Consider the following 15,275-nt stretch of genomic DNA (forward strand, 5'->3'; position numbering starts at 1 on the left):
CAGGTGGAACAGAACTAAGTTCCATTTCACCCCGTAGTAGATAAAACTTAGAGCTCTCTCGTCCTGAGTCCTTTAAATTTTACCACTGTGCCAACAAGCACTCCTCTGGCTGAGACCAACTATAAAAGAATTCTTTGTAATTGGTTGGTCTGTCTTATGGAGCCCTGGGGGGACCACGAAAGTTGTAACTCCTTAAAGACGAACAACATCTACGCTATACAAAAACTTCATGTAAACCCATAAGCAATATCTCCAAAAATCAATTGTACCTATTTCTGTATTATAAAATCCAATAAATTTCAGACCCAAGACTCACACAATGACCTACAGTTTCTTGATTACTTCTTTGACATTAATAAGCAATCTTCATGGGGGTCAGACTAAAGATGAGACATGAAACTAGACAGCCAGATACCTAAGGAGGGTATTTTCTGTTGCGACAGAATGGAATCATACCATAAAGGACTTCAGGGCATTGTCATAATACATAAAATGAGTTAGGAAAAACATTTTGCTCAATAAAAAATGAGAAACCACCAAAGAATGAATAAGGAAAATATAGTGAACTAACAAGTAATGACTTTTTTGGGATCCAGTAAGCAAAACTATTTAATAGCAAAATTAATGAAAATTCTGAGTAAAGCCAAACCAAAAAGCAAAATGACAGGTGATAGACATCAAATGAAAATGCATGCAATGTGCTTATGAACTAACGATGGGAAGAACAAAATTTGGATACTATTTTATTCAATCTTTATACAGTACACCAAAGTGATACCTTCTTGCAAGGGGAAAAACTTGTAATCACCACATCTAAATCACAGACTATTTCAATACAAACTTGACAGAATATACCAAGAGTACGAAAACAGATTTGCATCCACTTACTTATATGGTGCTTCAATGTCTTTGTGAGTTTTCATATGAGCCTCCAATTCCCTCCTTGTATGATAAGCACGAGTGCATTCAGGTACAGAGCATATCCAGCACCTAGGCCGTTGATGTAACCGGATATGGGTATTTATTTAGGTTGTAAATTGTTGTGAACCTTTCTATTACAATTGGCCTCTGAACACTGTTGAGAGAAATATTTTTGTAATAAAACAGATTTGCTGATCATATGCTAAGCCTATATACTGGTTATAGAGCATCAAAGAAACAATTAATTCACATTATAGAAGCACCTGGTATTTGGAGAACATACATAAAATGGATGTTGTAATAAACTGAATTCTCAGCAAGAGATGTACCCTAATAAAATACTTTTCTTACAATCATTACATGACCTAAGAACATTTACATATGTTACAACCACAGCTATTTTGAAGACTTAATTTCTCTTGGGAATCTATAAGATAAAACACTTAATATGTTGCATTTTCAAACTGAAGCAGTTCATCTTTAAAAATCCAACATAAATAGCCCAAGCACTATACTTACTGCAAATCCCTTCTCTTTAAGTGAGTTTCAATATGGCGTTTTAATTTGTACATGTGTAGAAAGCCCAGTCACAGTTTTTCATAACTGCATTTATATGGCCGGATTCCATTGTGACTCAAAAGGTGAACTAGAGAAAGAAAAGGGGATTTTAGTTCAACATTAAAAAACAATTTACTCAGCAAATCATACTGGAAAGCTCAAAGTCAATGAGAAAAATCTAACATATAAAGGTATGTCATTTTTACAATTATGTTTTGTGATTTATTTTTTGAAAATTATGACCATGTAAACAACTGTGTTTTAAATCAAGGAAATGAATTACAGTATGTACTGTACAGTCAGAATTTTATTATGTATCTATTGATACTAGTTACATTAGTTATTAAGTATTACACTTGTTATTTTCTAATATGTCTTTGTTTTATCTGGTCAAGTCCAGATGAACTGAAATGCTGTTGTAGTGGTTCTGCACTGAGAGAATAAGTTGATACAAGCAACTTATATCGTGGTCACCTTTTAAAACATGGTCTACAAATTAGCTTCCTTGCCTAACGCAGCTGAGTAATTATTATGGATATTACAGTACTACTCTGCATTGACCAGGAATTTTCTGTTGTTTTTCCCACAAAATGGCAAGACAGCAAATTGCTGGTCATTATAAAGTAATATTGTATATACTATAAAAATGATATTGTCATGATACAATAAAGTTTTAATCCATACTTAACCTCGGCAGATATATACTTAGCTATAGACTCCCGTCGTCCCCGACAGAAATTCGAATTTCGCGGCACACGCTACAGGTAGGTCAGGTGATCTACCGCCACTGCCTCTGGGTGGCAGAACTAGGAACCATCCCATTTTCTAAGACAGATTTGCTCTTCCACCTGTCTCCTGAGGGGAGGCTGGGTGGGCCATTTAATAGTATATATCTGCCAGGTAAGTATGTATAAAAACTTTATTGTATCATGACATATCTTTCATTTTTATACACTCAACTTCCCTGGCAGATATATTACTTAGCTGATTGGCACCTTGGCAGAGGGTAAGAGACAGCTAATTACTGAATAGACAGGGAACAACATACGTTGTAGGTAATAAATAAATAAAACCTTGGTTCCTATGTGTTTAGACGAAGGGTTGACCTCCTAGCTATTGCTAGGAGTCTGCTTCGTCTCAAGAGCCTCAGCGAGGATGTGACCTATGGCTAAGAGTTCTTGTAGATCTGTCAATGGGGTCCTTATCCACTTACTTGACAGAATCTAATGGTTATTTGTCAAAGGGGTCCTATCCACTTACATGACAAAACACCTATGCCTACTGGCATAATTAAGGAGCACAACACCGATCCCGATCACCTGATCCTAACACGAGGGTTTGTGCTTAATTTGAAAAGAGCTATCCCCAAACTCATTTCAAATAACCCAAAGAAAATAGTATAACTTATGTTAAAATAAATTTTTTTAACTAAACACTAGTTACGGATCAGTGTCGGCTCCCTATCCCAGCAACGTATCCGTAGACACTTAACCAAGAGAGAAGGATCTCTCATAGGTCAACTTGACCTCCTTCGTGCAAAGAGAAGACAACACAGAGTTGCATCTCCCGTAAATTATAGCTAATATGTCCCTCACGACATATTGTTATGGAAAGAACAAGAATTGTTAAAAGCTCGCACTTCAAGCGCTTTTAATTCTCAGCTGTTTGAAGGAATCATCAAGTTACTTAAGAAGTGCTTTAGAGATCACACTGTTCCAAAGAAGACCAGGGCTTTCTTTGAAATTGATCTCTTCTGGATGAAGCCTAGAGCCTGGCTTGTGCCTGGCTGGCGCATGTTGCTTGCCTGGCGCCTCGCGCCTGGCTAGCGCCTTGCGCCTCCCAGGAGCCTGGCGCCTGGCTGACTTCTCCCCACTTGCTGGAGCTTCGATTTATTTGCCTCTAGCGCATCTGCGCCAGGCTGGAGGCACGCTCCTTCTCCTCATCAGACAATGACAGTTTTTATTTGGACTGTCTTCCTCTGGCGTCTTTACGCCTGTTCTGGTATTTTGGCGCCTGATTGGCGCTACATTGTCCGAAAGTCCTGAACATCCACAATCGTTTATCAGGAGACTGGAGAAGGGTGGAAGAAATTCTTTCACTTTGAGCTTTTGGTCTCTCGGGTAAGGGGAGGTGATTGTAATCAGCTACATCTAGTAGACGATAGGATATCTATCCGTACGAGAGATAGGAGTCTTCCTCCGAGGAGGGTCCTTCTTGAATACTTCCGTGCTCACGAGATCTCTTCTTACATGTTGAAGGGGTGTCTCGTTGCAGAATCTTCCCTATCCTTGCCCGAAGGAAGGGAAGAAGCCTGGAAGTCGAGGAGACTCCGAGTGAAATGGGAGTACTCCTGATTTCTAGCTCTTTATTGTATCCCTCTGAACACCTTCTGGGAAGCATTTCGAGCCGTCATCGCATACCAAAGAACTCTGTAGGCAAATGTTTGAACCATTCTACTGTAGATGAAAACGTAATTACTCTGCCTGGACAACGAAACTCTATCTGGAAAACATTGAATCAGGAATAGGGGGTTTGTTTCAGTTCTTTTGCCAGACATACTAGTGGCAAGAAACCATTGTCTAGTCTCCATAGAATCTGATGCGAGATTCCAATGCTCAAAAAATTCACTTGTCTTCTTGGTCGTTTAGGACCCAGAGAAACAAAGAATTCCCTCATAAAAATTTCTCAAAGAAGTTTGATGAGGAGCAGTTCCATCTTGTCGGAACATGGAATCTGTGGCCACAAAAAGATCCCATTAGAAGTACATGATATCCTACTCTTGTCATATTGAGGTATATATCGTATAAGATCCCGAAGATCTTAATCCTCTGCTATCTCCAATTCCTTTGTAGAGACAGAGTATAGCCTTTACTGCGTTCTTTGATAGCAGATATATACAAAGGTGATTCTTCCCTCTGAAAGGGAAGAAAAACCGCTATGGGCGGTTCACAGAATGGTATCGGAAGAGGGACAGTTTCCTCATTCCCTCTAGCACGATCTGCAGCAATTCTATGTCTAGGCCATGACTATTGTCATCTACCTTGAAAAATCCTCTCATTTATGTCCACTTCTGGTCAGTCTGCATGCAGACAGACTCAGAGTGGAGAGGTTGTTAAGGTCCATTTAATAATAGATGCTGATAGAATATCCATACTCTCTTGGAAAAGACTTCCAAAAACATGCTGTGAGAAGAACGTGACCTCTGTGAATCCAACCTCTCTGAGGCCAAAATGAGGCATAAAGTATTATCCTCTCTTTCTTTGACGGCCCTTTATCTTAAATTCGTAAAGAATTTATACTTATATTTAGGGAAAAAAAAAAAAAAAAAGACTAAAGTATATTCCCCTTTCTATAAAATAAAGATGGCGTATATGCTACCTCTCTTGGTTCGAGGAAAAGGAAGCATTCTATAAGAAGCCTGTTCGTCTTCTACCTTGCTAAGAGACCTATGAAGAAGACTTTCCGCAGGTTCTCACAACTCTTTCCAATAAATGTTAGACATATGTTAACAGTTATTATCGTCGATCGAGAAGGTTTTCACGGACATGCAAAATCTTGCATCGAACCTCTTAAGGATCGTTACGTTCCCTATCTGTTTTCCAAATAGGTTCTCTTTTTTAACGCGAACAGGAGCGAAAAAAAAGAGATTCTCGATGCTCTTTGCGATATGAGAGAGTCGTGGAATTGGCCTAAGTGATAAAAAGGGTAACGAAATCAGGAACGATTCTTGCCGTTACCGAGCCTGCTGTCCGAGAGGCTACTGGATTCTTAGGTTAATAACTCGCTAAAACGAGAAAATATCTTGGATGGTGCTCTTGGCCCATTGCGCCAGGCTGGCGCTTCTAGCGCTTTGCGCCAGGCTGGCGCTTTCTTCTAATTCTCTTTATGTTATGTGTCAGAACATCTGTGCCTTTATGGTACCCGACCTCCTTTCACATGTTAATTCCGTTCTTAGTAGGAAAAAACTCTTATATACGAAGTATAGTCCATTCAGGGAAACCATTTCTCGCCACGAAGAGATGTTTCCCATCCCACTCATCCATCTTTCTCTGCGAATATCCGATTCTAAAAAGGTTGTGGGCGTTTCTCGAAAGACTTGACCGTACCGTCGTTTTAAGTGAATTCTCTACTACATCCATCTTCTCACTAAGCATGTATTCTAATAAGCCATGCTTTCGTAGCATGAGAGCATTTATATAATATAATGTTCTACTGCGTTAGAATCCTTTAATAATGTTACCCTACGGTAAACAGCATTGAAAGGTTATAATATCTTTCTTATTGAAAGCTTCTTAGCAAAAGGCAGACAATATTTTATTTGACTATCTCCTCCATTCGAGACTAAGTCCATGATTGTAGGGGGGATATACGGTTAACCATTTGATCCCGTTGGAGAGAGAGATGTGACCTACTACTCGTGACCGAGAACCGGATGGTACTGTATCAACTATCAGCCTTAGAAGTTACAATGACAGCCCGGCAGTCTCGCTCGCTGCCTGACTGCATTCATCATGAGTTGCCAGTTACTTCATTAAATGAAGGAATATAATAAAATTATTCTCGAGCCTAAGGAAGCTCTTAATAATGCCAAATTTAAGCCAAACAACCTTTGTTAAATACCGAAGCTGAGTAGGTATTGTCGTAACAAACCTTTTAAGCGAAGTCCTTACCAGGAAAAAACCTGCAAGGATATAGATAATTCCGCAGCGAACCACAAAGGCAACTCTGGTATGGGTATATGACTTGTCATTCAGTAGTCGTATACAGCAAGTCTTGCTACTACATTCTTTCCTCTCTGATTCAGAGAGAGAAAGGAAATCTTGCCCTCTTCATTCTTTTCGTCAATAAACACGAATTAGTATTAGTCGAAAGAGATCGCAATGAAAACTAGGATCGAAGAGAATCCCTCAAATTTTTATTCTCTTGGATATAAGGCCGTATTCTATGCCTCTATTATTTGAAGAGCCTCTAATCAATGAATGAGAGCTCGTACGAATCTTGTTTAATTTGCAAACGACTCCTGAGAAAAAAAAACTCCATCATCATCTAAGTCCTCCTGACAAGAATGACGGCCGCCTGTGCGACATATTGCATTCTTCTCAGGAGACAGCTGTGCTTGCGGCAGATTTCCACCAGAAACAGACATATCGTGAACAGGACGACGGCCGCCTGTGCGGCACCTTTCGTCTCTGTCCAGAGAAATCCGCTCCTGGTCCAAATCATAAAGAGACGCTTCCTGGTTGATTTCTCCGTATGATTCTTTTGAGGAAGATCTTGGCGCTTGGTGCTTAACCGTTGCCGAAAGTCTGGTTTGTTCAATGCGCTTAGACGTATCTGTCCGTCTCGGACTGGTCGTCGTTGTCCGAGCTGTCCACCATGGAACTTGGCGCTTGGCTGGTGTCATTCCAGTACGACACTTCTGCCTGTCCGTCTTGTCCGCTTCTGGCGCCTGTCGCCCGGACGGAGTTGCCTGCGCACGACGTTTTGTCCAATCCAGGCTGTCCGCCTTGTCAAGGTTGTCCGCATCGGCACGAGTCCCTTGGACATAGTTGTCCGCATAGGATATCCGCCTGTCCGGGCTGTCCGCGTCTGGCGAATGGCGCTTAGAACACTTTCCTGTCCGAGTTAGACACTCTTTTGCGTCCATTGTCCATATGTTGCGTCTCAATCCTATGAGTTTTCGTCCTTTTTTCTTTTTATTTCCTCTCTGTACTCGTACGAGGAGTAGAGGAGCACAAGTTCTGGAGTCCGGGAAACGACCCACGTAGGACGAGCTCTCTTAAACAGGAAGAAAATCGTGCCTTTCTCCTCGGAAGGTCTTTTCTCAATACTCCTACTAAAGAGGAAATTTGTTCCTGCATTTAAAGTAGGAAGTCCGTCGCGGTTTCTTCCTTTTCTTTGCCATGAATAGGAGAATGCGCTCTGGAAAGCGTAGGAGATCGAGATATTGTCCTCTTGGTCTCTTTTCCTCTCGTAGGGAGAATCGTCCGGGAAACGTTCCGGGCTCGAGTCCAACGTCGGAGCTTTCCAACTCCTCTTGATCGGACGCGACAGTTCGTCGGAATTCCATCCACTTCTTCGAGGAGACGAATTGGAAGACGAAAAGCATTCTTTTAGGATGCCCTTCTAATGGCGATCCTTGGCAGTCTGGGACGCTACAGATTCTGCCGAGGGGACGCCTGACCGGTGGGGATTCTCCGTAACCTCCGTACGACTGTCGACATTCCTTCTCCTCTGGGCCTGGGAGCTTGGAAGAGGTCTAGGTCTGGGAACGAGACAGAGCCGATCGAACGCACCCTCCACTATTTTAGGACGCCTTTCCAATGGCGAACTTGGCAGTCTGGGACGTTCTACAGAGTCTGCCGAGGGGACGCCTGATCGGTGGGGATTCTCCGTAACCTCCGTACGACTGTCGACATTCCTTCTCCTCTGGGCCTGGGAGCTTGGAAGAGGTCTAGGTCTGGGAGCGAGACAGAGCCGATCAGACGCACCCTCCACTTCAATGGGGAACACTATATTCACTTCTTACCTTTTTAGAGCTCGCTTTTGAGCTACATCCATTATCTTCAAATTTGCATATATACATTTGTAGTTTCTGTGGAGTAAGAAGGTGATGAGGATCAACCACTACTAGTACATGCTAATACTCTAACTGCTCGTTAGCACAAACGCTATTAAAGCTTATAAAGTAAGCGTATCTAGTTTATATGCTTTTCTGACTTCCTAAAGTAGGAAATTAGAGTTTTCCTCAATAAAGTTGTAACCTTTATTACATGTAATAATGAATAAATATTAATAATTCCCTTTATTGCAAACTATGTGAGTGTCTACCGATAATTTTGGTAGTTTCAATTAGCATTTTCTTCAAAATTTCGAAGCGAAATTCATTAAAAAGTTAATAAAAGCGTATGCCGAACCAAACAGACCCAGTCTTCCCTGCAAAGACAGCCCAGAAAGTTCAACGGCGATGAAAAAAAACGAAATCCAAGTCAGGAGTAACAACAACGATGTTATGGCCACCCCGCGACAGAGCAAATCTGTCTTAGAAAATGGGATGGTTCCTAGTTCTGCCACCCAGCGGCAGTGGCGGTAGATCACCTGACCTACCTGTAGCGTGTGCCGCGAAATTCGAATTTCTGTCGGGGACGACGGAGTCTATAGCTAAGTATATATCTGCCAGGGAAGTTGAATGTATAAAATTACTGCTTTATATAAAACAAGCAGGCAAGTTTGCATACCTTGCAAGGTAACCATGACATAAGATGCATAAATGGCTTGAATTAACCTATTGAGTACAGACTCTCTCAATGTAGAGCCCACTAACAGGTATTTCAGTTTATCTGCACATATGCTCAACATTTTCTAAAGATATTGGTAACAATTAAAAAATGAATGAGTGAAAGGTATAGGAGTTAGAAATGTAAGGAGGAAAAACAAAAGAAGATAAAAAAATGTTATTTGGGGACCAGGGATTTCCTTTAACTTAGCTTCTGATAAAAAAAAAAAAAGTAACAGCAAGGGAACTGGGGTGAGGAAAACTCAAATGATTTTAAAGGATTTGGCTAGTGAAGCCTTGCAAAATTGTTTTATATGAAAATACAAATGTCTGCAAGAATAATTTGCCTCAGGTAACTAACTACATTGTACGTTTATTATTTACAGTTTTGCATTTACACTGCTATTCTTAGCATTAGTGCTTTTGATCATTCCGAAGGCCAGATAAATAGGGCAGGTTGGAGTCTTAGATATACCTATATAAGGCTGATTACAAGTGACCCTAACTAGGAAATATGCTGAAAAGAGGACTACTTTAAAACCTTCAAGCAAACTCAAACTTACCTTTAATGAAGAGAGCTTTGGGAAGTATTTGCTGCACCCTTGAATAGGACATAACCAGCGCTTACCCCCTTGAGGTGAAAGCTCAAAGACTAAGTTGTCAATGCGGATCCCCAGATCTTCTAAGGCCTTATTGGCAACCTCGTCTGAAACTAAAGAATTATCTTCGTTAGACTGTAAAGATCAGATGTCCAAATAATGTTTATGTCATAATGAACACAAAAATAGTACGTATAGTATAGACTATATTAGTGTCAGATTTATATAAAACACTAGATATCATCCTAAAGCTACAAATACTCACCAGTACACATTTCAGGATTTTCATCATTGAGATCATCATCATTCTGCTGGTTCTTTGAGGAAGATGGCGACTGACTCGACTCCTGAAGCAGATCTGCTGACAGAATAGAAGACGCAGACAACGTATCCAAAACGGAAGGCACAGACACCATGGTGGGTGGTGCCCCTGGTCGCAGTGATACTCCAACTCCTTCATTCTTGACTACTAACACAAGGGAAAAAATTCAACGTTTTTACGTCATTGATAAAAGGAGGGATAAAGAGAGAAAATTATGCTACTTATCAGTTATCATACTGTAAGTATGCTGCACAGCCGACCCATTAACTTGTGCTGATTTTAATACTTTATACACTTTTGACTTCAACTGGGGAAGGAATATGGACTTAAAAGTTATTACAGTATGTACTGCGTATTGTTAATTATTTTCTTTTGCTTTGCATTTTTAAATTATGTTAAGTGAAGGTGGTTAAAAACACTGCAGTAGCCTAGCAAATTAAGGAAGTATCTTTAAACATTAACTTAAAACTAGTAACACAGGAATACAATAAGTAACAATATGGCAATTTGTCGAAAATTGCATTTTTCCTAACTATACAAACCTGAGGTCCTTTACAATAGGAAGGTAACTAGCGGCAGCTGGAACGGTCGTAAGCTTCAAACAAGGGAGTTCGGTAGTTAACTGTCTGTCCAACAGTCCGCGTGCCGCCCGACTGAGAGGTGAAGAACCACTTTGCTTTAGGCCCAGGAAAACGCAGAGTGAGAGGTGGCATGAGGTGGGACTATGTGTAAAGGACCTCAGGTTTGTATAGTTAGGAAAAATGCAATTTTCGACAAATTGTCATTTGTTCCTATACGAATACAAACCATCGGTCCTTTACAATAGGAAGACTCACTTCTTGGTGGGAGGAATCTGAGTCTTAAGAACAGACTGGTGTTCGCCTAACCTTGGATTCCCTCCCTGGTCGTAAGAGCAGAGGGAGGGATCCTAGCCTCTGCCCAATGATCGGGGTATGTACCGCAGGATCAATGGCCAGACCTCTGGACCCAAGTAATAAGAGGGAGGCAAGCGTACCTCTTAAAACTAGCAAGCAAGAACTTGTTCCTATTGCAAGAGGCTATATAGTCATGGGTTTGTCTCTTGTTGGCTTCCACTTCCCCCCCCTTGTTGGGGGAAGTGGTGGATATTTGCTCCTATCCCTAATGAAAGGGATAGGATGGGGCTCGGTCGAGTAGCTCACCTGTATCTTATCCTGCTCCAGCGAAGTGACGACCGCGTCCCTCTGCCCACAGGTAGAGGGGGAGAAAAAGATGGGGAAGAGAAGCCAGTCACACTCATTCACTCATCCATTCATGCAGTCACACCAGGATTCGATGCTGTTCTGTCCGTTCGGGTGCTGGGTAAGCTACACAACGTGTTGAGCAGCCACCACGGGTACCAAGGAAAAAGTCTCCAAGGACCTGTGGGCAATATCCCGAGGGTAGAAGGAGGAGAAGGTGGCCTTCAGGACCTGCGCCACGGAGAAGTTCTTGCGGAACGCAAGGGAAGGACTATTACCTCTGACTTCGTGGGCTCTCGGACGAAGGGTACGGATGTCGTCGCTACCATCAGCTTCGTACATCCTCCTGATCACCTCACGCAGCCAGAAAGAAAGTGTGTTCTTGGATACTTCTTTCTTGGTCACCCCGGTGCTAACGAAGAGGCGTCGACACTCAGGCCTGAGGTGCAGAGTTCTCTTCAGATAGCGCCGTAGCGCCCTCACAGGACAAAGCAGCATCTCATCCGTATCGTTGTCGGTGAAGTCCATTAGGGAGGGGATTGTGAAAGACTCGAACCGGTCGTCAGGGACCGAAGGATTCTGAGTCTTAGCTCCGAAGTTCGGGACGAAATCGAGCGTCACAGATCCCCACCCCCTGGTATGCTTGACGTCGAAGGAAAGACCATGAAGTTCCCCTACTCTCTTCGCCGATGCCAGGGCCAGCAAGAAGAGGGTCTTGAGGGTCAGGTCCCTGTCTGACGACTCTCGGAGTGGCTCGAAGGGCCTTCGAGTCAGACTCATAAGGACGAGAGTCACATCACACCCCGGGGGCCTGAGTTCCCTGGGTGGGCAAGACCTCTCAAAGCTCCTCATAAGCAAGGAGACCTCGAACGAATCCGAGATATCCACTCTCCTCAGTTTCAGGACTAGGGGCAGGGCGGCTCTATATCCTTTGACTGTGGGGACAGAAAGGAGCTTCTCGGCGAAGAAATACGAGGAAATCCCACTACCTGCGGAAGAGTGGCTCTGAGAGGGATATAGACCCCGTCTACGACACCAACGCAGAAGACGGCCCACTTTCCCTGGTACACAGCTACAGAGGACTGTCTGACGTGTCCAGCCATCTCTGTTGTTGCTCTGCGAGAAAAGCCTCTTGCTCGCAAGAGATGGTGGATAACAGCCAGCTGTGAAGATGTAGAGACTGGACCGTCTGGTGGTACCGTTCTACGTGTGGCTGGACGAGAAGGTTGTGCCAAGGGGGAATCTCTCTCGGTGCTTCTGCAAGCAGAGCCAGCAGGTCCGGATACCAAATGGCCTGAGGCCATTTGGGAGCCACCAGGATCATCCTGAGATTCAGGGCGGCCAGCACTCGGCTGATCACCTTGCGAATCAAGCAGAACAGGGGAAAGGCATCCTCTGCAGCTGCCCATGGGTCTGGCATGGCTGAAAAGAAAACCTGAAGTTTCCTGTTGTAGCGGGTGGCGAACATATCCACTACTGGGCGCCCCCACAGGTTGAAGAGCCTTTCCGCCACGTCTGAGTGTAGGGACCATTCGGTCCCTATCACCTGATCCCGAAGGCTGAGCTTGTCGGCTACTACATTTCTCTTGCCTGGAATGTAGAGGGCTGACAGCTCTACCGAGTGAGCCACGGCCCACTCGTGCACCTGCAGCGTCAACTGGTGCAACAGGAGGGACACTAGGCCCCCCTGTTTGTTGACGTATGCCACTACCATGGTGTTGTCGCACATCAACACCACTGAGTGTCCCATCAAGTGGTCCTGGAACTCTTGGAGAGCGAGGAATGCTGCCTTGAGCTCCAGGACATGATGTGAAGGGGTGCTTGTCGTGATCGTCCCCACATCCTGCAGTCAGCATCTCCTCCAGGTGTGCGCCCCATCCCTGAGAACAGCAACATCTCCCGGGGGGGAGAGGCACTCTTCCTAAGAGGTTCCTGTTGTCCAGCCACCAGGCTAGGTCCTGCCTCACCTCCTCCGTGAGGGACACGTGGGAAGTACGATGGGTCCTCTGCCTGTGACCAACTCTAGTCTCCACTGAACAGACCGCAGGTGAATACGCTCATGAGGGACTAACTTCTAGTGTGACAACAGGTGGCCGATCACAACCTGCCACTGCTGAGCTGACTGTTCCTGCCGAGACAGGAACCGGTCGGCTGCCTCCCTGAATCTGCTGATCCGCAAGTCAGCGGGGAAGACTCACCCTGCTACCGTGTCGATCAGCATACCCAGGTACTTCATCCTCAGCTTGGGTTCGAGGTCGGACTTCTCGAAGTTCACCACGATCCCCAGATTGCAGCAGAACTTGAGAAGTCGATCCCTGTCCCGTAGCAACTGCAAGCGGTAGCTCGCCAGGACTAACCAATCGTCAAGATACCTCAGAAGAGGTATCCCTGATGAGTGGGCCCAAGCAGACACCAGCGTGAACACTCGCGTGAACACCTGTGGGGCGGTTGAGAGACCGAAGCAAAGTGCCCTGAATTGGTACACCGTCCCGTCGAGTATGAAGCGGAGGTACTTCCTGGAGGATTGATGGACGGGTATCTGGAAATACGCGTACTTCAAATCCACTGAAAGCATGAAATCGTTCTCCCTGATAATCTAGCACGGAACGTACTGTCTCCATCATGAACCGAGACTGGCGAACGAATCGGTTCAGGGGAGAGAGATCTATCACCGGGCGCCAGCCCCCCCCAAGACTTCTCCACCAGGAAAAGACGGCTGTAGAAGCCCGGTGACCGATCCTTGACGATCTCCACAGCTCCCTTGCTCAGCATGGCTTTGACTTCCTGTCGAAGGGCTACATCCTTTAATGTTCCAGGAACGTAGGTCTGAAGATGACAGGGTTGGAGGTGAGGGGTGGCCAAGACTTGAAGGGTAGTAGATACCCCTCCCGAAGGATGTCTACTATCCAGGTCTCCGCACTGTAGCGCTGCCATGTTGCCCAATGGCTCGCCAGGCACCCACCTTCCGCAGCAGGTGAGGGGAACAACGCCCTGTCCCTAGCTTTTCCCACCTCTCTTCGACTTCTTACCCGCTCCTCCTCGTGGAAAGGAGGTCTGGGAGGGGGCTGATAGCGACCTCCCCTGGCAGAAGTCGAAGGCAGAGTCTTTCCTCGGGGCTTCGACAATGCAACCGTCTTAGCAGCCGAGGAAGTGCTAACCAAGCTCTTGGATTTGGCCGCAGTCAATCGAGGCTGCCCAGAAGCCTTAATACTGCCTGGTGTACCAGACGGTCACTGTCATCAGTGTGCCGTCATTCCACCGCAGAGTCCACCATCTCTCCTGGGAAGAGAGAGGAGGAACTCCGCACTGGTCCGTTGTGAAGGCCCAATGCCACCTCATGCCCAGCTGCCCTGGACACTCGGGTGAGGACTGCGTCCCTACGCCGAAGTACCAGGTTGGCCCACAGGTTTACCGTCTGGTGGGCAAGGTAGGAGATGGCCCTAACCCCAGACTGGCATAGCCTCCCGAAAATGGGTCACCTTCAGGAGTGATATTCCCAGAGGTGGCCGTGACCTTGGACACTGTAAGGGACCACAGGTCCAGCCAGGAGACTGCCTGGAAAGCTCCCTTGGCGGTGGATTCCAGAGCAAGTGCCTCTTGCTGAGAGAACCACAGGTTCTCCGACAGGAGCTGCTGCAGAGACACCCCCGGAGTTAGCCTAGCTAGCTCCGGGTTAACCTGTTTGGGAGGCATCGGATCCTCTGTTGGCACGTAGAACTTCCTCTATTGCAGTAGAGGCGGGGGAAGTAGCTTAGACAACCTACCGGACCGTAGCGAACCCTCTTGTCCGGAGACGAGCGAGTCCACATGTCCCAGCACAGAGTCGGCCAGCTCTGATCGCGGCAGACCCACCGTCGTTTTGGGTGCCTTCTTAGGGCCCTAGAACGACTCGAGCCGGGACGTGGGCTCAGAAGGTGGGAGCGGTGATCCTTCCCCGAGGTGATTGTGCTGACAAATCAGCGCAATAACCTCTGCAAAATTCCTCTGGATCTCGGGAGTGACTGCGTCTTGGGGAGGTCAAGCCCCTCCAGCAAGAACGCCTCTCGAGACCCTCCTCCTTCAGAAGGAGAAACAGCAACAGACCCCTCCCGGTCTCCTCCTGCCACTTGTGCGTACGACCTGGTCGGTCCTAAGACCGTGCCTGGCTCATAGGGCATCGTAGCGGGACCGTGAGGAGCGCGCCCCTCACGATCACTCCGTGTCGCCTTGCCCTTCCCGGTGTAGCCCAAGGAAGTTGAAGGAACCGGAGAGGAAGACCTGACGCTCCCCCCTCACTCACTGGCAGGACTGGTGTGCTTGGGGGGCTGCAGGCGATCGCCAACCCGCGGGGGCGATCGAGCTGCAGGACTGGTCGCACCACTCTCCTGGGGAGAGCGGCT

General features: G+C 45.7%; 1 protein-coding gene across 1 annotated transcript in view; it reads right to left on the minus strand.

Moving 5' to 3' along the window:
- Positions 1 to 1,508: 1,508 nt before the first annotated feature.
- Positions 1,509 to 15,275, minus strand: part of LOC135196629 (mucin-2-like) — a 39,132-nt gene continuing 25,365 nt past the window's right edge. The window contains 4 exon segments of the mRNA XM_064223470.1: positions 1,509 to 1,567; positions 8,718 to 8,841; positions 9,319 to 9,467; positions 9,620 to 9,820. Coding sequence (XP_064079540.1) covers positions 1,509 to 1,567; positions 8,718 to 8,841; positions 9,319 to 9,467; positions 9,620 to 9,820 — 533 coding nt within the window.

Source organism: Macrobrachium nipponense, chromosome 18 (assembly GCF_015104395.2).
Source record: "Macrobrachium nipponense isolate FS-2020 chromosome 18, ASM1510439v2, whole genome shotgun sequence".
Taxonomy (NCBI): Eukaryota; Metazoa; Arthropoda; class Malacostraca; order Decapoda; family Palaemonidae; genus Macrobrachium; species Macrobrachium nipponense.